The 24,637-nt window shown below is 54.1% G+C and overlaps 2 protein-coding genes and 1 long non-coding RNA gene across 4 annotated transcripts; all 3 read right to left on the minus strand.

The window, feature by feature from the left end:
• Positions 1–12,557, minus strand: LOC129716507 (von Willebrand factor A domain-containing protein 5A-like). Of its 2 annotated transcripts, none has more exons than XM_055666366.1 (4): positions 11,674–12,557; positions 7,576–7,666; positions 1,593–1,719; positions 1–302 (listed from the first exon to the last, which is right to left on the minus strand). In XM_055666366.1, exons 2-4 carry the CDS (start codon positions 7,645–7,647, stop codon positions 223–225), a joined length of 279 nt encoding a protein of 92 aa, XP_055522341.1. In that variant the 5' UTR covers positions 7,648–7,666; positions 11,674–12,557; the 3' UTR covers positions 1–222. The 2 variants fall into 2 exon arrangements, with proteins under 2 accessions (XP_055522341.1, XP_055522340.1); XM_055666365.1 differs by having other exon boundaries at positions 7,576–7,760.
• A 5,408-nt stretch (positions 12,558–17,965) lies between these two features.
• Positions 17,966–19,671, minus strand: LOC129716512 (uncharacterized). Its single transcript, XM_055666370.1, has one exon. The coding sequence runs from the start codon at positions 19,661–19,663 to the stop codon at positions 17,966–17,968; it is 1,698 nt and encodes a 565-aa protein (XP_055522345.1). The 5' UTR covers positions 19,664–19,671.
• Positions 19,672–23,122: 3,451 nt separating this feature from the next.
• Positions 23,123–24,366, minus strand: LOC129716506 (uncharacterized). Its single transcript, XR_008726649.1, has 2 exons — positions 24,119–24,366; positions 23,123–23,424 (listed from the first exon to the last, which is right to left on the minus strand). It is a non-coding gene; the product is annotated as an uncharacterized LOC129716506 (long non-coding RNA).
• Between the last annotated feature and the right edge of the window lie 271 nt (positions 24,367–24,637).

The following is a 24,637-nucleotide window of genomic DNA, read 5'->3' on the forward strand; positions in this document are numbered from 1 at the left end:
GACTGAGGCAACAAGCAGGTTTATTGGAACAGTAACGGTGTTACATGAAGCAGAGGGGGGCAGTGATGACAACTCCGTCGGCCAACACAAGGTGTCAGGGGTAGGTTTGTCCGGATCGAAGCCGCCCGGATACAAGAGGGGAAGCAATAACAGCGGAGATCACACAGCGGGAGGGACACAGGTCGACTCTCTGGGTCGATGCACCATTTTCACGCCTCCCCCTCACAGTCCCAGCGTCTTGGGCAGAACGCAGGTTTTCAAAAGAGCGTTTGCTGCTTTCACACAGTCCGCAAGGTCAGGAGCTGGAGCGCAGGGAGAGGGGAGGGAGAGAAAGGAGGAGGTTAGTAACGGGGAAACAATATATATATAGAGATAGGGGGGGGGGGGGAGAGGAGAGAGAGAGGAGAGGGAGAGAGAGAGAGAGCGAGAGAGGGAGGGGGAGAGAGAGAGAGAGAGGGAGAGGAGAGAGAGAGAGAGAGAGGAGAGAGAGAGAGAGAGAGAGAGAAAGAGAGGAGAGGAGAGAGAGAGAGAGGGGGGAGAGAGGGGGAGAGAGAGGAGAGAGGGAGAGAGAGAAAGAGAGAAAGAGAGATAGAGAGGGGACAAAGGAGAGAGGAGGAGAGGAGAGAGGGGGAGAGAGAGGGGAAGAGGAGAGAGAGAAGGAGACAGAGAGAGAGAGGAGAGAGAAAGAGAGAGAGAAGACAGAAAGAGAGAGAGGAGAAAGGAGAGAGAGAGAGGAGAGAGAGAGAGAGAGAGGAGAGAGAGAGAGGGAAGAGAGAGGATGAAGAGAGAGAGAGAGAGAGAGAGGAGAGAGAGAGAGAGAGAGAGGAACCCTGTGTGTAATGGAAACAGAGAATGAGGGAGAGAGAGAGAGAGAGGAGGAGGGTGAGAAGGAGATAGAGAGAGAGAGGAGAGAGGGAGAGAGAGAGATGGAGAGAGAGGGGGATAGAGAGGGGGAGAGAAGGGAATAGAGAGGGTGGGTAGGGAGAGATAGAGAGAGACAGATAGGGAGAGAGAGAGAGGGGGAGGGAGAGAGAGAGGGGAGAGAGAGAAGGAGGGAGAGAGAGAGCGAGGGAGAGAGATAGAGAGAGGGGAGAGATAGAGAGAGGGAGATAGATAGAGAGGGTCTCATCCCCAAATATAAGGTCATAAGTGATAGGAGCAGAATTAGGCCATTCGGCCCATCTAGTCTACTCCGCCATTCAATCATGGCTGATCTATCTCTCCCTCCTAACTCCATCCTCCTGCCTGCCTTCTCCCCTTAACCTCTGACACCCGACACTAATCAAGAATCTATCTGTCTCCGCCTTAAAAATCTCCACTGACTTGTGGCCTCCACAGCCGTCTGTGGCAACGAGTTCCACAGATTCACCGCCCTCTGACTGAAGAAATTCCTCCTCATCTCCTTCCTAAATGAACGTCCTTTAATTCTGAGGCCGTGCCCTCTAGTCCTAGACTCTCCCGCTAGTGGAAACATCCTCTCCACATCCACCACCCAGCCCTTCTCTCCAGGGATGCTGCCTGTCCCACTGAGTCACTCCAGCGTTTTGTGTCGGTCTGCGTCTGCAGTTCCTTCCCTCCACGTTAGTTCTCACCTCCCGTGGCCTTGACCCAGGAGAGGGACTTGTTGACCAGGAGATCCCACTCCAGCTTGGTGTCGGCAGCGAAGGAGTGCAGCCAGATGACGGCCAGAATGGTCACCCAGAGGGTCAGCTCCAGGTCCTGAATGAAGGAGAACAGGAATGAGTCGTCCTCTGTCCCGGCCCCCGGGCACCAACACTCCCGTGGGGACAGACACAGACACAGGGTGAAGCTAATGTAATGTTGGCCTTCATAACAAGAGGATTTCAGTATAGGAGTAAAGTCGTTCTTATATATGTGAGGTTATCCATTTTGGTGGCAAAAACAGGAAAGCAGACTATTATCTAAATGGTGGCCGATTGGGAAAAAGGGGGAGATGCAGCGAGACCTGGGTGTCATGGTACACCAGTCATTGAAGGTAGGCATGCAGGTGCAGCAGGCAGTGAAGAAAGCGAATGGTATGTTAGCTTTCATTGCAAAAGGATTTGAGTATAGGAGCAGGGAGGTTTCTACTGCAGTTGTACAGGGTCTTGGTGAGACCACACCTGGAGTATTGCGTACAGTTTGGGTCTCCAAATCTGAGGAAGGACATTATTGCCATAGAGGGAGTGCAGAGACGGTTCACCAGACTGATTCCTGGGATGTCGGGACTGTCTTATGAAGAAAGACTGGATAGACTTGGTTTATACTCTCTAGAATTTAGGAGATTGAGAGGGGATCTTACAGAAACTTACAAAATTCTTAAGGGGTTGGACAGGCTAGATGCAGGAAGATTGTTCCCGATGTTGGGGAAGTCCAGGACAAGGGGTCACAGCTTAAGGATAAGGGGGAAATCTTTTAAAACCGAGATGAGAAGAACATTTTTCACACAGAGAGTGGTGAATCTCTGGAACTCTCTGCCGCAGAGGGTAGTCGAGGCCAGTTCATTGGCTATATTTAAGAGGGATTTAGATGTGGCCCTTGTGGCTAAGGGGATCAGGGGGTATGGAGAGAAGGCAGGTACGGGATACTGAGTTGGATGATCAGCCATGATCATATTGAATGGCGGTGCAGGCTCGAAGGCCCGAATGGCCTCTACTCCTGCACCTATTGTCTATGTTTCTATGTTTTCTGCAGTTGATTAGGGGTCTGGTGAGACCACATCTGGAGTATTGTGTACAGTTTTGGTCTCCTAATTTGAGGAAGGACATCCTTGTGATTGAGGCAGTGCAGCGCAGGTTCACGAGATTGATCCCTGGGATGGCGGGACTGTCATATGAGGAAAGATTGACAAGACTAGGCTTGTATTCACTGGAGTTTAGAAGGATGAGGGGGGGGGGATCTTATAGAAACATATAAAATTATAAAAGGACTGGACAAGCTAGATGCAGGAAAAATGTTCCCAATGTTGGGCAAGTCCAGAACCAGGGGCCACACATTGTCTTAGAATAAAGGGGAGGCCATTTAAGACTGAGGTGAGAAAAAACGTTTCTTAAGTTGTGAATTTGTGGAATTCCCTGCCACAGAGGGCAGTGGAGGCCAAGTCACTGGATGGATTTAAGAGAGAGTTAAATAGAGCTCTAGGGGCTGGTGGAGTCAAGGGATATGGGGAGAAGGCAGGCACGGGTTATTGATAGGGGACGATCAGCCATGATCACATTGAATGGCGGTGCTGGCTCGATAGGCCGAATGGCCTCCTCCTGCACCTATTTGCTCCCTCCGCACCGTCCCACACTCTGCTCTCTGCCAATGTTAAAGACGGGTGCAGCTCCATAGCCCTTCCCCCACTGGGAAGATCTGACCACAACCTGGTTCACCTCCTCCCCAGGTATAACGCCAAGAGGCTGCCAGTGACCACAAGGTCAGTGAGGGACGGGAGGACTATGGTGCTCGACAGGGATGTTGTGAGGACACAGACTGGGACACACTGTGTGGTCCCCACGGGGAGGACATTGATGGGCTCATGTTACCAAATCCCACAACCTCATTCTCAATGTGGGAAAAACTAAGGAGATGGTGGTTGACTTCAGGAGGGCGGGGAAACAACACCATACACCTCTGCACATCGATGGAGCTGATGTGGAAAGGGTCAGCAGCGTGAAGTTCCTAGGACTCCACCTGTCAGATGACCTGACGTCCACGAACAACACCACAGTACTGGTCAAGAGAGCCCAGCAGCGACTACACCCTCTCCGAAGACTACGAAAAGCAGGTCTCCCCACTACACACCTACGGACTTTTTATAGGGGGACTGTCGAGAGCACATTAACCTACGGCATCACTTCCTGGTTCGGGAGCTGCAAGGCGTACGAACGGCACCAACTAGACAGGATTGTGAAGACCGCCAGCAGGATTATTGGTGCTCCACTCCCTTTCCTGCTGGACATATACAGGAAGAGATGTATCAACAGAGCCATCTCCATCATCAAAGACCCCCACCACCCATCGCATCACATATTCTCCATCCTGCCATATGGGAAGAGGTACAGGAGCATTAGCTGCAAAACCAGCAGGATGCTCCTCAGCTTCTTCCCGCAGGCTATAAGACTGATAAACGGACTTTGCCCCCTGCCAAAGTATCGCGCACCAACCACCAACCTGGACACACTGCAGCAGAGCCACTGTTGTGCCGCTGCCGATCGGAACGCCTGTTGATGTTTAGTAGAGTGTTTAATTTGTTCATGATATATGTATTTTTATTTCTATTTATTTTTTTACTGCACACTGAATGGACACTGGTTGAGCAACGTTCTTTTGTTTCCTCTGGGTACGTGAGTACTCGGGAAAATGACAATAAAGATATACAACACAATACAATACCAGCTACATAAGGTGCCGTGTGGACAACCAACGCTGTCCCTGCGGAGACTGTACACTGTATCCCCAGCAACAAGCCCTGGTGATCCACCACATCAACGGGGCATCCATTGACATAAAGACCCTTCTCAACCAGAGGACGAGGACCTTCAGGAATGGTGACAGGGAGGGTTGCAGAAAGACCTGAAGCCGAGACGGAGGCAGGGCAAGAGAGAGCTAGATAGGGCTCTTAAAGATAGCGGAGTCAGGGGATATGGGGGGAAGGCAGGAACGGGGGTTACTGATTGGGGATGATCAGCCATGATCATATTGAATGGCGGTGCTGGCTCGAAGGGCCGAATGGCCTCCTCCTGCACCTATTGGCAAGGTCGACTACGGGAGGAAGCTGGAGCTGACAAACTTACAAAATTCTTAAGGGGTTGGACAGGCTAGATGCAGGAAGATTGCTCCCGATGTTGGGGAAGTCCAGGACAAGGGGTCACAGCTTAAGGATAAGGGGGAAATCCTTTAAGACCGAGATGAGAAGAACTTTTTTCACACAGAGAGTGGTGAATCTCTGGAACTCTCTGCCACAGAGGGTAGTTGAGGCCACAGTTCATTGGCTATATTTAAGAGGGAGTTAGATGGTGGCCCTTGTGGCTAAGGGGATCAGAGGGTATGGAGAGAAGGCATGATCATATTGAATGGCGGTGCAGGCTCGAAGGGCCGAATGGCCTACTCCTGCACCTAATTTCTATGTTTCTATGTTCTATGTTTCTAAGACCGCTGGCAATAGACAACAGACAACAGACAATAGACGCAGGAGCAGGAGCAGGCCATTTGGAGTTTAGAAGGATGAGAGGGATTCTCATTGAAACATATACGATTGTTAAGGGCTTGGACACGCTAGAGGCAGGAAACATGTTCCCGATGTTGGGGGAGTCCAGAACCAGGGGCCACACACACACACAGTTGAAGAATAAGGGGTAAGCCATTTAGAATGGAGACGAGGAAACACCTTTTCTCACAGAGTGTGGTGAGTCTATGGAATTCTCTGCCTCAGAGGGTGGTGGAAGCAGGTTCTCTGGATACTTTCAAGAGAGAGTTAGATAGGGCCCTTAAAGATAGTGGAGTCAGGGGATATGGGGGAGAAGGCAGGAACGGGGTACTGAGTTGGATGATCAGCCATGATCGTATTGAATGGCGGTGCTGGCTCGAAGGGCCGAATGGCCTCTACTCCTGCACCTATTGTCTATGGTCTATTGCCACGGTCCCTGGACCAACGAGGACGTGCGTCCCAGCTCCTCCAGTGGCTACAGAGAGTGGTGAATCTGTGGAATTCTCTGTCATTAAAATATTTTAATATTTTAAATAATGTAATGTCTATTGTCTATTTTAATTGGTATGTTGTCTGTCTGTGTTTTTAATATTACTTGCACATTTGGAGTATGGGGAAACGTAATTTCAATCCTCTGTGTAACTACTGTTGCATAATTGAATTGACGATAAAGTTTACTTTGAACTTACTTTGAACTTTGAACACAGAGGGTAGTTGAGGCCACAGTTCATTGGCTATATTTAAGAGGGAGTTAGATGTGGCCCTTGTGGCTAAGGGGATCAGGGGGTATGGAGAGAAGGCAGGTACGGGATACTGAGTTGGATGATCAGCCATGATCATATTGAATGGCGGTGCAGGCTCGAAGGGCCGAATGGCCTCTACTCCTGCGCCTATTGTCTACTGTCTATTGCCACGGCTCCTGCAGCAACGAGGACGTGCCCCAGCTTCTCCAGTGGCTACAGACCGGTGACACATGCCCATGATGTCCCTGGAGAGGCAGCTGGTGCTCACTCACATAGAAACATAGAAATTAGTTGCAGGAGTAGAGGCCATTCGGCCCTTCGAGCCTGCACCGCCATTCAACATGATCATGGCTGATCATCCAACTCAGTATCCTGTACCTGCCTTCTCTCCATACCCCCTGATCCCCTTAGCCACAAGGGCCACATCTAACACCCTCTTAAATATAGCCAATGAACTGTGGCCTCAACTACCCTCTGCGGCAGAGAGTTCCAGAGATTCACCACTCTCTGTGTGAAAAAAGTTCTTCTCATCTCGGTTTTAAAGGATTTCCCCCTTATCCTTAAGCTGTGGCCCCTTGTCCTGGACTTCCCCAACATCGGGAGCAATCTTCCTGCATCTAGCCTGTCCAACCCCTTAAGAATTTTGTAAGTTTCTATAAGATCCCCTCTCAATCTCCTAAATTCTAGAGAGTATAAACCAAGTCTATCCAGTCTTTCTTCATAAGACAGTCCTGACATCCCAGGAATCAGTCTGGTGAACCTTCTCAGCACTCCCTCTATGGCAATAATGTCCTTCCTCAGATTTGGAGACCAAAACTGTACACAATACACCAGGTGTGGTCTCACCAAGACCCTGTACAACTGCAGTAGAACCTCCCTGCTCCTATACTCAAATCCTTTTGCTATGAAAGCCAACATACCATTCGCTTTCTTCACTGCCTGCTGCACCTGCTTGCCTACTTTCAATGACTGGTGTACCATGACACCCAGGTCTCGTTGCATCTCCCCTTTTCCTAGTCAGCCACCATTTAGATAATAGTCTGCTTTCCCGTTTTTGCCTGCTCCTGCAACTATTGGCAAGGTCGACTACAGGAGGAAGTTGGAGCTGAAACAACATGAGGGATCTGTGGAGCCCGGTACGAAGAGCGTTACAGGCTACAACAAGACCCGCTGGCAATAGGCAATAGACAACAGACAACAGACAATAGGCGCAGGAGCAGGCCATATGGAGTTTAGAAGGATGAGAGGATATCTCATTGAAACATATACGATTGTTAAGGGCTTGGACACGCTAGAGGCAGGAAAGATGTTCCCGATGTTGGGGGAGTCCAGAACCAGGGGCCACACACACACACACAGTTGAAGAATAAGGGGTAAGCCATTTAGAACGGAGACGAGGAAACACCTTTTCTCACAGAGTGTGGTGAGTCTGTGGAATTTTCTGCCACAGAAGGTAGTTGAGGCCACACAGTTCATTGGCTATATTTAAGAGGGAGTTAGATGTGGCCCTTGTGGTTAAAGGGATCAGGGGGTATGGAGAGAAGGCAGGGATGGGATACTGAGTTGGATGATCAGCCATGATTACTCACCCTGGTTAAACCCTCCCTGGACCCCCCCCCCCCCCCCCTGCAGTTCACTTACCAAACAGAGACGGGGTGTTGAGGACGCCATCATCCGCCTGTTCCATCTGGATTTCTCCTCATCTGTGCCCATCTGGATTTCTCCTCATCTCCTGGGAAGCATTGTGAGAGTCATGTTCCATTACTTCTGCAGTGGGCCTAACACACCATCCTGCACTGCACTGCACTGCACTGCTAGGGAGCAAACTGACCAAGATGCCGGTGGGTGAATTCAAAAATATCTATTCAAATATTAAAACATTATATACACAATACAATCAAAACCATAAAAAAACAGAAGGCACCGCCATCACACGAGACAAACAAACGCACACTAAATAAACTGTTTAAGAAGGAACTGCAGATGCTGGAAAATCGAAGGTAGATAAAAAAAAGGCTGGAGGAACTCAGCGGGTGCAGCAGCATCTATGGAGCGAAGGAAATAGGCAACGTTTCGGGCCGAAACCCTTCTGGGTTTCGGCCCGAAACGTTACCTATTTCCTCAGTGTTTCGTCCCGAAACGTATAAACGTAGACAATAGGTGCAGGAAGTAGAGGCCATTCGGCCCTTCGAGCCTGCACCATTCGCCATTCAATATGATCATGGCTGATCATCCAACTCAGTATCCTGTACCTGCCTTCTCTCCATACCCCCTGATCCCCTTTAGCCACAAGGGCCACATCTAACTCCCTCTTAAATATAGCCAATGAACTGTGTGGCCTCAACTACCTTCTGCGGCAGAGAATTCCACAGATTCACCACTCTCTGTGTGAAAAATGTTTTTCTCATCTCGGACCTAAAAGATTTCCCCCTTATCCTTAAACTGTGTGTGGCCCCTTGATCTGGACTTCCCCAACATCGGAAACAATCTTCCTGCATCTAGCCTGTCCAACCCCTTAAGAATTTTGTAAGTTTCTATAAGATCTTCTCAATCTTCTAAATTCTAGCGAGTGCAAGCCGAGTCTATCCAGTCTTTCTTCATATGAAAGTCCTGACATCCCAGGAATCAGTCTGGTGAACCTTCTCTGTACGTTGCCTTGTTCCTTCACTCCATAGATGCTGCTGCACCCGCTGAGTTTCTCCAGCTTTTTTTGTGTCCCTACACTAAATAAACTACTCATCAGCTATGTTGCAATCCTGGTCAAGGATGCATTCATCCCCCCCTCTCCCCCCCCCACCCCCGTGAGGCCCAGCGGTCCCGGAACCCTCTCCCCCCCCGGGTGTGGACACTCCATTAGTGTCCTGGATCACCAACTACCTGACTGGTGTCCAAAGATCCTCTAACGGAGCAAGATAGACCACTGCTACTAAATGCAATGGGCTGACGTGTAGTACGAAACGGAGCGGAACGTCGGCCATTTTAGTAACCGGACCCGATCCGACTCGCAGTGTCAATAAATTAAAATTCTGAAAATGAGGAGAAGATTTTTACCGACTAACTTTTATTTTTACGAGGATGTTTCCATAACCGGCTTCCGTCTCCGCACTAGTATCTTTGCTCCGCTGTTATGGGATCTTTGGTGCGGAGACGGAAGCCGGTTACGGAAATGGGGCCGAAAATTACCCGTGAACCTGCCCGTGACCGCACTACGTCTTTCTCGTCGAGTGGCCTGTCTTGCTCGCTGTAAGATCTGTGGGTGAGTCTGTGGAAGTTGCTGCCTCACAGAGAGCGGTGGAGGCCGGTTCTCTGGATGCTTTCAAGAGAGAGCGAGATAGGGCTCTTAAAAGATAGCGGAGTTGGGGGATATGGGGGAGAAGGCAGGGATGGGGTACTGATTGGGGATGATCTACAGAGAGTGGTGAGGACAGCGGAGATGATCACCAGATCACCACAACCTGCAATCCAGGACTTATACCCATCTCGCTGTCGCAAATAGAGCAACCAATATCATCAAAGACACCACCCACCCAGCACACAAACTGTTCACTCTCAGAGTCCGAGTCCAGAGTTCAGAGTCAATTTAATTGTCATTTGGACCCCTGGAGGTCCAAACGAAATGCCGTTTCTGCAGCCATACATTACATACAAATAGACCCCAGACACAACAATAATTACATTTAACATAAACATCCATCACATAGCTGTGATGGAAGGCCAAATAAACTTATCTCTCCACTGCACTCTCCCCCCCCCCGATGTCAGAGTCAAAGTCATAGCCCCCGGCTGGCGATGGCGATTGTCCCGCGGCCATTAAAGCCACGCCGGGTGGTGCGAGGTCGCACACCGGGTCTTGGTGTTGGAGCCCCCGGCGTGCGCTCGCAGAGTCCGCGGCCATTCCAGCCGGGCGGGGCAGTGGTGTCAGGCCCCGCTCCAGGAGCTCTTCAACCCCGCAACTCGGGCGGGAGAAGTCGCCGTTGCAGGAGCCCTGAGAAGCGGTCTCCTTCCAAGGAGCCGTGGGCTCCCGGCGCCGCCGTCCACAGACCTGTCGTTGGAGCCTCCGACTCTCCGGTAGCAGCAGCAGCAGCAGCAGCAGCGCTCCTCCACCGCTCCGGACCCGGCCAGCTCCGCGACGGCAACGGTGAGTCGGCACCCTGACCCCGGTCTCTTCCTGTTGGAGGCTGTTGCGGCCGGGCAAGACAATGGAAACCGACGAGAAAAGGTCGGGTCTCCAGTGCAGGGAGAGATTCACAAAGTTTCCCCCCCCCTCCCACCCCACCCCCCACCCCCCCACACACACTGACATAAAATCAAAAAACTACATAAAAACCTAGACCAAAAATCGCGGACAGGCTGCAGAGGCCGCTGCTGGCCAGAGCCGCGCCGCCTACCGGAATGTAGGCGCTCCTCCTACCATCCGGCAAGGGCTACCGCAGTATGCGGAGCAAAACCACCAGATTCAAAAACAGCTTTTTTCCTCAGGCCATCAGACTACTCAACACACTCAAGAAAATTCCATGAACATTACACAAACAAAGACCAACTGTCTGTCAAAATAATTTTAACCCAATGTCTGCAGTATGCTATTTGCACTTTTCTATATTGCACCTTTTATTATTGCACTTTTAGTAACATACCTCAAAATTTTACTATTCACACTGTGAATATTTTAAATAATGTATATTGTCTATCTTATTGGTGGATTGTCTGTCTGTGTTATAAATATTACTTGCACATTTGGAGTATGGGGAAACGTAATTTCAATCCAATTTATTTGAATTGACAATAAAGTTTACTTTGAACTTTGATCTGCCATGATCACATTGAATGGCGGTGCTGGCTCGAAGGGCCAAATGGCCTCTACTCCTGCACCTGTTGTCTATTGTCTATACGTCAGGCTACAGAACTGTGCTTTGGACATGGTGCTGAGCAACACAGGGGCCACACAGGGGACTGTCCTCTCTCCCTTCCTGTTCACCATCTACACCTCGGACTTCAGATTTAACTCGGACTCCTGCCCCCTGCAGATGTTTTCGGATGATTGTGGGCTGCATCAGTGATGGGAGGGAAGCCGAGCGCAGAGGCCCAGTCAACGACTTTGTTGAGTGGTGTGGGCTGAATTACCTGCAGCTCTCCACACCGCCAAGACTAAGGGGTTAGTGGTGGACTTTAGACAATAGACAATAGGTGCAGGAGTAGAGGCCATTTGTCCCTTCGAGCCAGCACCGCCATTCAATGTGATCATGGCTGATCATCCCCAATCAGTCCCCCGTTCCTGCCTTCTCCCCATATCCCCTGACTCCGCTATTTTAAGAGCCCTATCAAGCTCTCTCTTGAAAGCATCCAGAGAACCGGCCTCCACCGCCCTCTGAGGCAGAGAATTCCACAGACTCACCACTCTCTGTGAGAAAAAGTGTTTCCTCGTCTCCGTTCTAAATGGCTTACTCCTTATTCTTAAACTGTGTGTGGCCCCTAGTTCTGGACTCCCCCAACATCGGGAACATGTTTCCTGCCTCTAGTGTGTCCAAACCCTTAATAATCTTATATGCTTCAATGAGATGCCTTCTCATCCTTCTAAACTCCAGAGTGTGCAGGCCCATCTGCTCCATTCTCTCAGCATATGACAGTCCCGCCATCCTGGGAATTAACCTTTAGGGGTAGAGGAACAACCTCTGTCCCCTGTCTCCATCAGTGATGTGGATGTACAGTTTACCAGGGAGGATAAATACGTTGGGAGTGTACCTGGAGTGTAAACTGGACGGGTCCAGGAACGCTGAGGTCCTGTACAAGAAGGGACAGAGCCGGCTGTACCTCATCACAGGCCCAGGCTCAGGCTGAAGATATGCTGGAGAAATATAACCATATAACATATAACCATATAACAATGACAGCGCGGAAACAGGCCATCTCGGCCCTTCTAGTCCGTGCCGAACACTTACTCTCCCCTAGTCCCATCTACCTGCACTCAGACCATAACCCTCCATTCCTTTCCCGTCCATATGCCTATCCAATTTATTTTTAAATGATAAAATCGAACCTGCCTCCACCACTTCCACTGGAAGCTCATTCCACACAGCTACCACTCTCTGAGTAAAGAAGTTCCCCCCTCATGTTACCCCTAAACTTTTGTCCCTTAATTCTCAAATCATGTCCTCTTGTTTGAGTCTTCCCTACTCTCAATGGAAAAAGCTTATCCACGTCAACATGTATAGGAAGCAACGAGAGAGCAGGCTATTCTAGACTGGGTATTGAGTAATGAGGAAGGGTTAGTTAGCAGTCTTGTTGTGTGTGGCCCCTTGGGCAAGAGTGACCATAATATGGTTGAGTTCTTCATTAGGATGGAGAGTGACATTGTTAATTCAGAAACAAGGGTCCTGAACGTAAAGAAAGGTAACTTTGAGGGTATGAGACGTGAATTGGCCAAGATAGACTGGCAATTGATTCTTAATGGGTTGACGGTGGATCTGCAATGGAAGGCATTTAAAGACTGCATGGATGAGCTACAACAATTGTTCATCCCAGTTTGGCAAAAGAATAAATCAGGGAAGGTAGTGCATCCGTGGATAACAAGGGAAATCAGGGATAGTATCAAAACAAAAGATGAAGCATACAAATTAGCCAGAAAAAGCAGCCTACCAGAGGACTGGGAGAAATTCAGAGACCAGCAGAGGAGGACAAAGGGCTTAATTAGGAAAGGGAAAATAGATTATGAAAGAAAACTGGCAGGGAACATAAAAATTGACTGCAAAAGTTTTTATAGATATGTGATATGGGTCCGTGCCGAGCAGCGATCCCTGCACGCTAGCACTATCCTACGCACGCTAGGGACAATTTACAATTTTACCTAAGCTAATTAACCTACAAACCCGCAAGTCTTTGGAGTGTGGGCGGAAACCGGAGCACCCGGAGAAAACCCACGCAATCACCGAGGGAGGGAAAGTGGGGAAGGAGAAAAAGGGGGAAAGGTGCGAGAGAGGATGGGAGGGGACGTGGAAAGGATGGCAATGTGAGAGAGAGAGGAATGGGCGGGTGGGGAGAGAGACGGGGAGGCAGCGACAATAGACAATAGACAATAGGTGCAGGAGTAGAGGCCATTTGGCCCTTCGAGCCAACACCGCCATTCAATGTGATCATGGCTGATCATCCCCAATCAGTACCCCGTTCCTGCCTTCTCCCCATATCCCCTGACTCCGCTATCTTTAAGAGCCCTATCTAGCTCTCTCTTGAAAGTATCCAGAGAACCGGCCTCCACCACCCTCTGAGGCAGAAAATTCCACAGACTCACCGCTCTCTGTGAGAAAAAGTGTTTCCTCATCTCCGTCCTTATTCTTAAACTGTGGCCCCTGGTTCTGGACTCCTCCCAACATCGGGAACATGTTTCCTGCCTCTAGCGTGTCCAAGCCCTTAACAATCTTATATGTTTCAATGAGATGCCCTCTCATCCTTCTAAACCCCAGAGTGTACAAGCCCAGCTGCTCCATTCTCTCAGCATATGACAGTCCCGCCATCCCGGGAATTAACCTTGTAAACCTACGCTGCACTCCCTCAATAGCAAGAATGTCCTTCCTCAAATTAGGGGACCAAAACTGCAAACAATACTCCAGGTGTGGTCTCACTAGGGCTCTGTACAACTGCAGAAGGACCTCTTTGCTCCTATATTCGATTGCTCTTGTTTTAAAGGCCAACATGCCATTGGCTTTCTTCACTGCCTGCTGTACCTGCATGCTTACTTTCATAGACTGATGTACAAGGACCCCCAGATCCCGTTGTACTTCCCCTTTTCCCAACTTGACGCCAGACTTGGATTGTTTTCTCTGGAACGTTGAATGTTGAGGGGAGACCTGCTAGAAGTTTATAAAATTACAAATGATGTAGATAGGGTAGACAGTCAGAACGTATTAAATCGTTTTCCCCACATCTTAAATCGATGTCCTCTGGTTCTCGATTCCCTTACTCTGGGTAAAACCCTGACTGATGAAGGCCAATGTGCTGAAAGCCTTTTGGACCCCCTTGTGATGCCAGTTCCAGGCACTCCTAGATCCCTCTGCCCTACAAAGCTCCTTGTCTACCTGTGACGACAGTTTTCAGAATGCCGTGAGGTGAGGATCAGTGATGGGACTCTCTGCCTCAGAGGGCGGTGGAGGCAGGTTCTCTGGATGCTTTCAAGAGAGAGCTAGAAAGGGCTCTTAAAAATAGCGGAGTAAGGGGATATGGGGAGAAGGCTGATTGGGGATGATCAGCCATGATCACATTGAATGGCGGTGCTGGCTCGAAGGGCCAAATGGACTACTCCTGCACCTGTTGTCTATTGTCTATTAACAATATATATTAACGATTTAGACGAAGGAACTAACCTGGTGAAGGTAATCTGGTGAAAGTTAGCATGCGGGTACAGCAGATGGCACAAAGCTGGGTGGCAGTGTGGGCTGCGAGGAGGATGCTTTGAGGCTGCAGGGTGACTTGGACAGGTTGGCAGATGCAGTATAATGTGGATAAATGTGAGGTTATCCACTTTGGTGGCAAGAACAGGAAGGTGTCTGAATGGTGTCATATTAGGAAAAGGGGAGGTGCAACGAGACCTGGCTGTGCTTGTACATCAGTCACTGAAAGTAAGCATGCAGGTACAGCAGGCAGTGAAGAAAGTTAAAGGCATGTTGGCTTTCATAGCGAGATAGGAGCAAGGAGGTCCCATTGCAGTTGTACAGGGCCCTGGTGAGACCGCACCTGGAGTATTGTGTGCAGTTTTGGTCTCCTAATTTGAGGAAGGATATTCTTGATATTGAGGGAGTGCAGCGTAGGTTCACCAGGTTAATCCCCGGGTCAGATGGTGGGACTGACATATGATGAAAGAATGGATCGACTGGGCTTATATTCGCTGGAATTTAGAAGGATGAGAGGGTATCTTATAGAAACATCAATTTCTTAAGTAATTGGGCAGGTTAGATTCAGGAAAAATGTTCCCGATGTTGGGGGAGTCCAGAACCCAGGGGTCACAGTTTAAGAATAAGGGGTCGGCCATTTAGGACTGAGGTGAGGAAAGACATTTTTCACCCAGAGAGTTGAGAATCTGCGGAATTCTCTGCCACAGAAGGCAGTGGAGGCCAATTCACTGGATATATTCGAGAGGGTTAGATATAGTTCTTAGGGCTAACGGAATTAGGGGATATGGGGAGAAAGCAGGAACGGGATACTGATTGTGGATGATCAGCCATGATCATATTGATTGGCGGTGCTGGCTCGAAGGGCCGAATGGCCAACTCCTGCACCTATTTTTTATGTTCCTGTGAACTATGTACCTGCACTCCTAGATCCCTCTACTCTCCCACACTCCCCATCTACCTGCGACGACACGTTTCACTGCATACGTGACAATAATACACCAAACACCACTTTTAAGGAGCTGAGAGCTTGGACCCCAGGATCCCTCTGTACATCAATGCTGTTCAGGGTCTTGCTATTAATTGTATATTTCCCCTGAAATTTGACCTCCCAAACATTTCACACTTTCTTGGATTAAACTCCATCTGCCATATTAACTCCGTCCGGGGCAGGCGGAGAGCGTTCCCTGACTTGTATTGAGTGGAGACGTATCGCAGCGGATGCAGATTGCACGGACTAACTGACCTGGAGCAAGTCAATAGAGTTCCCTGACTTGTATTCGGTGTAGATGTGATGCAGCGGATGCATATTGCACGGACTAACTGACCTGGGGCAAGTCAATAGAGTTCCCTGACTTGTATTGTGTGGAGACGTATCGCATCGGATGCAGATTGCACAAACTAACTATACCCAGGGCAAGTGTACAGAGTTCCCTGACTTGTACTCGGTGTAGATGTGACACGGCGGGTGCAGAGTGCACGGATTTACCCTGGCTGAATTTTCATCGCGGTTGGATGGAGTCCGTTGAAGAGACGTGGCGGGAAGAGGCGTGTTGGCGAGAGCGGAGAGCGAGGTAGCGCTGGAGGGGGGAGGTAACGCGGGGGGAGTGGGAGGGGGAAGAGCGAGGTGGCCCACCGTTCGAGAGTGAGGGGGGGATTTGTGGATAGGGTAATGAGGACAGGTTTGATGTCCAAGGGAGGAGGGGGGAAAGGGAGGAGTCTGTGGGAGGGAGGGGTTTGGTCTTTGAGGAGGGGCGGATTTGGGGGGGAAGGGGAGGGGGAGTGGGTGGGGAGGGGAAGGGTTTGGTCTATAAGATAGTTTTCCCTGGGAGGGATGGGGGCCGGGGAAAGTGAGGGGAGGGGGTGTGAGGGCATCCCTCTCCCCCTCCCCCCCTCAGTTTGACCTGGGAGGGTTGAGGGGAGGGTGGGGGTTGACATTGTCCCCCCCCCCCCCCCTCAGTTTGCCCGGTGAGGGGGGGGGGGGAAGAGGGGGTGGGGGGGGGTTCCCGGTCGCGACAAGCCCTCCAACCTCTGACCTTTACCCTCCGGAGTGTCGGACGGAGGGGGGAGGTGGTGCGAGGGGCGGGTGAGGCTGGGGGTGGGCGTGCCAAAGCTGGGGGGAGGCAGGGGGGGAGGGGTTGGGGTGAGCACGATGTCGATGGGGGTGGTGATGGGGCGCAGGGTGGTGTGGGCGGGGGAGGGGGGGAGGGGCGTGGGGGGGGGATGATGGTGTGAGTGATGCCCCCCCCTTGGGGAGGAGTGGTGCACGTGCGAGGTGTGAATGGTCGATGGGTGAGTGTGCGAGGATTGTGGCGAGGCGGTATTAGCGTGCAAGGGCTGCGGCGTTGAGGGGCGTGTGTGCAAGGGCTGTGGCGTCGAAGGGCGAGTGTGCGAGGACTGTGGTGAGGATGACATGTGAGTGTGAACAGGCCGTGGTGTTGGGGGACGAGTGTGCAAGGATTGTGGTGAGCTGTGAGTGTGAACAGACTGTGCGGTAGAAGGCTGAGTGTGCAAAGACGGTGGCAAGGTAGGAGTGTGGTGAGTATGTAAGGGTTGTGGAGTGGTGTGAGTGTGCGAGGACATGGGCTTGGTGGGAGTGTGGTGAGCGTGAGCAGGCTGTGGTGTGGAGGGGCGGGTGTGCAGGGACGGGGACGTGGGAGTTGTGTGGTGAGTGTGAGCAGACTGTGGTGTGGAGGGGCGGGTGTGCGGGGGCTGTGGTGTGGAGGGGCGAGTGTGCGGGGGTTGTGGTGTGGGGTTGTGTGATGAGTGTGAGGGTGGTGGGAGGGCGGGTGTGCGGGGGCTGGGGGGTGGAGGTTGTGTGGTGAGTGTGAGCAGGCTGTGGTGTGGAGGGGCGGGTGTGCGGGGGCTGTGGTGTGGAGGTTGTGTGATGAGTGTGAGCAGGCTGTGGTGTGGAGGGGCGGCGTGTGGGGGGGGCTGTGGGTGGGGTGGAGGTTGTGTGGTGAGTGTGAGCAGGCTGTGGTGTGGAGGGGCGCGTATGCGGGGTGGAGGTTGTGTGGTGAGTGTGAGCAGGCTGTGGTGTGGAGGGGCGGGTGTGCAAGGGCTGTGGTGTGGAGGGGCGAGAGTGGTGGGATGCATGTGTGCGCGGCGAGTGGTGTGTGTGCGGCGTGGGAGGGCGTCTGTGCGAGGGGCTGGGTGTGGACTGGTGTGTCAAGGCGGGGGAGGGGTGAGTGTGCAAAGACTTCGGCCAAGAGGGCTGAGCATGTGAGGGCCTCTGTGCGGAGGAGTGAGCATGCGATGAGTGTGGCACAAGCTCAGATTGGTGCGAGGACTGGGATGCTGCTGAATGAGTGTGCAACGTTTGTGGCGTGGAATCGGGCTGGTGGGTGTGCACAGACTGTTGTGTAGAGCCGTGAGTGTGCGAGGGCGGTGGAGCGCCAGGAGAGGGGCGAGTGTGCGCAGTCTGCTGTGAGGAACCAGGTTGGTGAGTGTGCAAGGTCTGTGGTGCAGAGGCACGATTGTGCAAGGACTGTGCATCGTCGGGAGAGGAGTGAGTGTGTTGTGCGGGCACGTGAGCGTGTGTGGTCTGCTGAGCGTGCGAGGGTTGAGTGTGAGGGCTCGGGGGGCCAGTCTTCACAGGGTCGGTGGTGGTGACGGAGGGGTGGGCGTGCGATGCGTGGTGGGACGAGGGAGGGGCACTAGTGTGCGTGGGCTGCGGCACTGGCGTGTGAGTGTGCGAAGGTTGTGGTGAGGAGGGTGGTTCGTGAGTGTTCAAGGATTGTGGAGTGGAGGGACGGGGGTGTGACTGAGGGAGGGAGCAAGGGTTGTGGGAAGGAGGGAGAGGGCGGGGTGTGCGAGAGTCGTAGTGTGGCGGGAGTGGGGTGAGGGTGTAAGGGTTGTGTGGAGGAGGGAGTGAGCTGAGTGTGAGGCGTTGAGGGGTGATCGTGAGAGGGCTGTGGAGGGGCAGTAGTGGGGTGGGGCTGAGGGGTGGAGGAGTGAGTGTTGGAGGGTTGCGGGGAGTGAGGGGGGCGAGTGTGCACGGTTTGGGGAGAGGACTGAGTGTGAGAGGGCTGCACTGGTGAAGAAGAGGACTGAGTGTGCAAGGGCAGTGGTGGAGAGGACGGAGTGTGTGAGGATTGCACGGGAGAGGACCGAGCGTGTGGTGGAGACTGAGAGGATTGCACGGGAGAGGGAGATTGAGTGTGCAAGGGTGCGGGTGCAGAGGACTGAGTGTGCAAGGGTTGCACAGGGGAGGGGGAGGATTGAGTGTGCAAGGGTGCTGGTGCAGTGGACTGAGTGTGCAAGGGTTGCACGGGAGAGGGAGTGGAGGGAGGGGGGTGAGTACGTGAGGTTTGAGGGGGTAACGAGGGAGCTGGGGTTGAAGGGTGAGAGGTCGAGGGTTGGTGAGGGTGAATGGCCAAGGGGCGAGCGTGCAAGGTCAAGACAATAGGGGCGGAGGGGTGAGGGGCCGCGGGGTGAGTGGGTGCGGGGTGATGGGCTGTGGGGTGAGGGGTCGCGGAGGCAGCCTCCTTCTTGGGGGAGGGGGGAGAGGAGGTGAGCGCGAGGGGGGAGACGGGCAGGGGAGAAGTGATTGGCCGCCGGGTTGATCGAGGAGTCAGGTGCCGGGACTGGATCAGGAAATAGGGGAGGTTGAGCTTGGAGGGGTGGGGGAGGGGAGAGGTCAGGGGTCGGGCCGGCACGGGGGCCGGCTGGGGGTGGGAGGTCGCGGCGGGGACACTCGGGCCGGGTTTTGGGTGGGGGTCAGGGGGGAGGGGGAAGGTCAGGGGTTGGAGCAGGGCGGGGGAAGAGGTGCGGCCCAGGGCCAGGGTCAAGGGCCGAGCGGGGGGCGGGGTTCGGGCCAGGTTGGCGGGGGAGGGGGCGAAGGTCAGAGGTGAGGGTCGCGGCGGCGGGGGTTGAAGCAGGGCCGTCGACGACGTCCGCACCGGGATCGAAGCCTGAGGTCGGGCTGGGGTCGCGGTCCCGGGCAGGGTCGAAGGTTGCCCGGGGGTCGGCGTTCGGGGCAGGGCCGGGGGTTGAGATCGGGTCGGGGTGGAAATCTGGGACGGGGTCAAAGGTGGTGGCGGGGTCGGGGGTTGGAGATGGGTCGGGATCACGGGTTGGGGTCGGGCTGGGGTCACCGGTTGGGGTGAGGCCAAAGGGGGATGTTGAACTGGGGTCACCGGTTGGGGTCGGGGGGGGGTCACCAGTGGAACTGGGATCACGGGTTGAGTTGGGGTCAGGGGTTGAGCGGGGGTCACCGGTTGAGCTGGGGTCACCGGTTGGGGTCGGGACGGGGTCAAGGGTTGAGTTGGGGCCTGGGCCTGGAGTCGCGCCGTCACCCTGCCCGTGCCCGGGCCCGGGGTCATGTGGGCTGAGGGGGGGGACACGGTGACCATGACCTTCCTCCCCCCTGCCCTCCCCCTCCTCCTCCTCCTCCGGCCCCTCCGGACCCTCCGGCCCCTCCGGCCCCTCCCGCCACCGTGGCTGCCGCGTTGCCCATTGCCGCCTCTCGCCGCCGGCCGGACAACTCGTTGCCCCGGGCAACCGCCGGGCCCGCCCACCGCCGCCCCATTGGCCGCTCGCGCCGTCAATCACCTCCCCACGCCCCTCGTCCCGCCCACCGCCGCCCCATTGGCCACTCGCGCCGTCAATCACCCACGCCCCACCAATCGCAGCTCCTCCCCACGTCCTCGTCCCGCCCACGTGTCGTCACTGGCTCCTCCCCACGTGTCGTCACTGGCTCCTCCCCACGTGTCGTCACTGGCTCCTCCCCACGTGTCGTCACTGGCTCCTCCCCACGTGTCGTCACTGGCTCCTCCCCACGTGTCGTCATTAGCTCCTCCCCACGTGTCGTCATTGGCTCCTCCCCCCGTCCCGCCCACGCGCCGCCATTGGCTCCGACGGCCGCCAGTCGTCGCCGCGCGGCGAGCGATTGGCCGATTGGCAGTCCCCGCCCACCCACCCCCTGCTGTACCAACCCACTCATTGGTCAACCCGCCCGCCAGTCCCATTGGCTCGCACTTTCGCCGACAGCGCATTGGTCATTCCCGCCGTCACGCACAGCAGCGAGACCAATGGGAAGCTCGTCTGGCCGCCCCTTGTCCCGCCCACACGGTCTCCATTGGTTAGGCAGGCTGCCAGTCATGGAGCCCAGCTAAACATGACACTGACACACACACGATAGGGGGGTTGCACGAAAAAGCTGGAGAAACTCAGCGGGTGCAGCAGCATCTATGGAGCGAAGGAAATAGGCAACGTTTCGGGCCGAAACCCTTCTTCAGACTGATAGGGGACGGGGGTGGGTGGGGACAAGAAAGGGAAAAGGAGGAGTAGCCGGAAGGCTGGAGGGTGGGAGGAGACAGCAGGGGGGCTGAGGAAGGGGAGGAGACAGCAAGGACTAACAGAATTGGGAGAAGTCGATGTTCATGCCCCCGGGGTGCAGACTCCCCAAACGGAATATGAGGTGCTGTTCCTCCAATTTCCGGTGCTGCTCGCTGTGACCATGGAGGAGACCCAGGACAGAGAGGTCAGAGGCGGAATGGGAGGGGGAGTTGAAGTGCTGAGCCACCGGGAGGTCAGCTTGGTTATTGCGGACCGAGCGGAGGTGTTCGGCGAAACGATCGCCCAACCTCCGCTTGGTCTCACCGATATAGATCTGCTGACATCTAGAGCAGCGGACGCAATAGATGAGGTTGGAAGAGATGCAGGTGAACCTCTGTCGCACCTGGAACGATTGCTTGGGTCCTTGAACGGAGTCGAGGGGGGAGGTAAAGGGACAAGTGTTGCATCTCTTGCGGTTGCAAGGGAAAGTGCCCGGGGAGGGGGTGGACCGAGAGGGAAGGGAAGAATTGACAAGGGAGTTATGGAGGGAGCGGTCTTTGCGGAAGGCAGATATGGGGGGAGATGGGAAGATGTGGCGAGTTGTGGGGTCACGTTGGAGGTGGCGAAACTGACGGAGGATTATTTTTTGTATGTGACGGCTGGTGGGGTGAAAGGTGAGGACTAGGGGGACTCGGCCCTTGTTGCGAGTGCGGGGATGGGGAGAGAGAGCAGTGTTGCGGGGTATGGAAGAGACCCTGGTGCGAGCCTCATTTATGGTGGAGGAGGGGAACCCCCGTTCCCTGAATAGTGAGGACATTTCAGATGTCCTGGTGTGGAACGCCTCATCCGTGGAGCAGATGCGGCGTAGACGGAGGAATTGGGAGTAGGGGATGGAGTCCTTACAGGAAGCAGGGTGGGAAGAAGTGTAGTCCAGATAGCCATGGGAGTCAGTGGGTTTATAGTGGATGTCGGTTAGAAGTCTATCACCTGCAATGGAGATAGTGAGGTCAAGGAATGGTAGGGAAGTGTCGGAGATGGTCCCCCCTCCTCGCGCCCCCTCCCCGTCCCGCCCACGCGCCGCCATTGGCTCCGACGGCCGCCAGTCGTCGCCGCGCGGCGAGTGATTGGCCGATCGGCAGTCCCCGCCCACCCACCCCCTGCTGTACCAACCCACTCATTACTATTGGTCAACCCGCCCGCCAGTCCCATTGGCTCGCACCTTCGCCGACAGCGCATTGGTCATTCCCGCCGTCACGCACAGCAGCGAGACCAATGGGGAGCTCGTCTGGCCGCCTCTTGTCCCGCCCACACGGTCTCCATTGGTTAGGCAGGCTGCCAGTCATGACATGACACTGACACACACACACAATAGGGGGGTTGCACGAAAGGTCGTTGGGTCAGAGGGACGGAGCCGCTCAATCCATCTGGGTCACTGCTGTTGTGAATAATTGCATTAAGGCTGGTATCATAAACGCCCGATGGACATACAGTCAGTGTACAGACATCCCACTGAGAGAGACACAGACAGAGACAGAGACAGAGAGAGAGGGGGACTGAGAGACACTGGTCAGTGTTCAGGCATCCCACTGAGAGAGACACAGACAGAGACACAGAGAGAGAGAGACTGAGAGACACTGGTCAGTGTACAGGCATCCCACTGAGAGAGACACAGACAGAGACACAGAGAGAGAGAGACTGAGAGACACTGGTCAGTGTACAGGCATCCCACTGAGAGAGACACAGACACAGTGAGAGGGGGACTGAGAGACACTGGTCAGTGTACAGACATCCCACTGAGAGAGACACAGACACAGACAGAGACACAGAGAGAGGGACTGAGAGACACTGGTCAGTATACAGACATCCCACTGAGAGAGACACAGACAGAGACACAGACACAGAGAGAGAGACTGAGAGACACTGGTCAGTGTACAGACATCCCACTGAGAGCGACAGAGACACAGTGAGGGGGGACTGAGAGACACTGGTCAGTGTACAGACATCCCACTGAGAGAGACACAGACACAGACAGAGACACAGAGAGAGGGGGACTGAGAGACACTGGTCAGTATACAGACATCCCACTGAGAGAGACACAGACAGAGACACAGACACAGAGAGGGGGGGACTGAGAGACACTGGTCAGTGTACAGACATCCCACTGAGAGAGACAGAGACAGAGACACAGAGAGAGAGGGACTGAGAGACACTGGTCAGTGTACAGACATCCCACTGAGAGAGACACAGACACAGTGAGAGGGGGACTGAGAGACACTGGTCAGTGAACAGACATCCCACTGAGAGAGAGAGAGACACAGACACAGAGGGAGGGGGACTGAGAGACACTGGTCAGTGTACAGACATCCCACTGAGAGAGACACAGAGACACAGACACAGAGAGGGGGACTGAGAGACACTGGTCAGTGTACAGACATCCCACTGAGAGAGACACAGACACAGTGAGGGGGGGACTGAGAGACATTGGTCAGTGTACAGACATCCCACTGAGAGAGACAGAGACACAGAGAGTGAGAGACTGAGGCAGCAAGCAGGTTTATTGGAACAGTAACGGTGTTACATGAAGCAGAGGGGGGCAGTGATGACAACTCCGTCGGCCAACACAAGGTGTCAGGGGTAGGTTTGTCCGGATCGAAGCCGCCCGGATACAAGAGGGGAAGCAATAACAGCGGAGATCACACAGCGGGAGGGACACAGGTCGACTCTCTGGGTCGATGCACCATTTTCACGCCTCCCCCTCACAGTCCCAGCGTCTCGGGCAGGACGCAGGTTTTCAAAAGAGCGTTTGCTGCTTTCACACAGTCCGCAAGGTCAGGAGCTGGAGCGCAGGGAGGGGGCGGGAGAGAAAGGAGTTGTTAGTAACCGGGGGACAATATATATATAGAGAGGGGGGGGGAGGGGAGAGGGAGAGAGAGAGAGAGAGGGGAGAGAGAGGGAGGGAGAGAGAGAGAGAGAGATGGGGAGAAGGAGAGAAAGAGAGGGAGAGAGATGGTGGGAGAGAGAGATGAGAGAGAGAGAGAGATAGGGAGAGAGAGATAGGGAGAGAGAGAGACAGAGATAGGGAGGGAGAGAGAGAGAGATGGGGGAGAGGGAGAGAGGGAGGGAGAGAGGGAGACAGAGATAGGGAGGGAGAGAGAGAGATGGGGGAGAGAGGGAGAGGGAGTGAGAGAGAGAGGGAGGGGGTGAGAAATAGGGAGAGAGAGAGATAGGGAGAGAGAGAGACAGAGATAGGGAGAGAGGGAGGGAGAGAGAGATGAGACAGACAGAGAGAGAAACATAGGGAGACCCCACCCCACCCCCACCGGCCCACCCCCTCCTCGCCAGCAGCCCACTACATCCATAGATGCTGCTTTGCTCTGACGGTGGGGTCTGAGCCCCTGTGAACAGGCTAAGTCTTGACCCAAAACACCACCCAGCCCTTCTCTCCAGGGATGCTGCCTGTCCCACTGAGTTACTCCAGCATTTTGTGTCGGTCTGCGTCTGCAGTTCCTTCCCTCCACGTTAGTTCTCACCTCCCGTGGCCTTGACCCAGGAGAGGGACTTGTTGACCAGGAGATCCCACTCCAGCTTGGTGTCGGCAGCGAAGGAGTGCAGCCAGATGACGGCCAGAATGGTCGCCCAGAGGGTCAGCTCCAGGTCCTGAATGAAGGAGAACAGGAATGAGTCGTCCTCCGTCCCGGCCCCCGGGCACCAACACTCCCGTGGGGACAGACACAGACACAGACACAGACACAGGGTGAGGCTCCCTCTGCACCCGTCCCGTCCCGTCCCGTCCCACACTCTGGGGCAAAGTCATCTCCATACCCCGCAGCAGCCCAGTCTAGAGTGATGGGGGGGGGTGGGGTGAGGGGGTTGGTGAGGGTGGTTTTGTTGAGGGGGGGGGGTGGGGTTGAGGGGGGGGGTGGGTGAGGGGTGGTTGGGTGAGGTTGGGGTTAGGGGGGGTGGGTGATGGGGGGGGGGGTGGGTGAGGGGGGGGGGGGGGGGTCGGGTTGGGGTGAGGGGGGGGGGTTGGGTGAGGGGGGGTGGGTTAG

This window comes from Leucoraja erinacea, unplaced genomic scaffold, assembly GCF_028641065.1.
Source record: "Leucoraja erinacea ecotype New England unplaced genomic scaffold, Leri_hhj_1 Leri_251S, whole genome shotgun sequence".
Classification (NCBI taxonomy): domain Eukaryota; kingdom Metazoa; phylum Chordata; class Chondrichthyes; order Rajiformes; family Rajidae; genus Leucoraja; species Leucoraja erinaceus.

Bases quoted from the DNA above. Each gene is read 5' to 3' on its own strand.
- LOC129716507 (XM_055666366.1), bottom strand. From the start codon at position 7,647: ATGGGCACAGATGAGGAGAAATCCAGATGGAACAGGCGGATGATGGCG. The intron at 1,720-7,575 runs GTAAGTGAACTG...TCCTTCATTCAG, and splicing joins CAACACCCCGTCTCTGTTTG to GACCTGGAGCTGACCCTCTG. The intron at 303-1,592 runs GTGAGAACTAAC...CCTGCGCTCCAG, and splicing joins CTGGGTCAAGGCCACGGGAG to CTCCTGACCTTGCGGACTGT.
- LOC129716512 (XM_055666370.1), bottom strand. From the start codon at position 19,663: ATGGTCACCGTGTCCCCCCCCTCAGCCCACATGACCCCGGGCCCGGGC.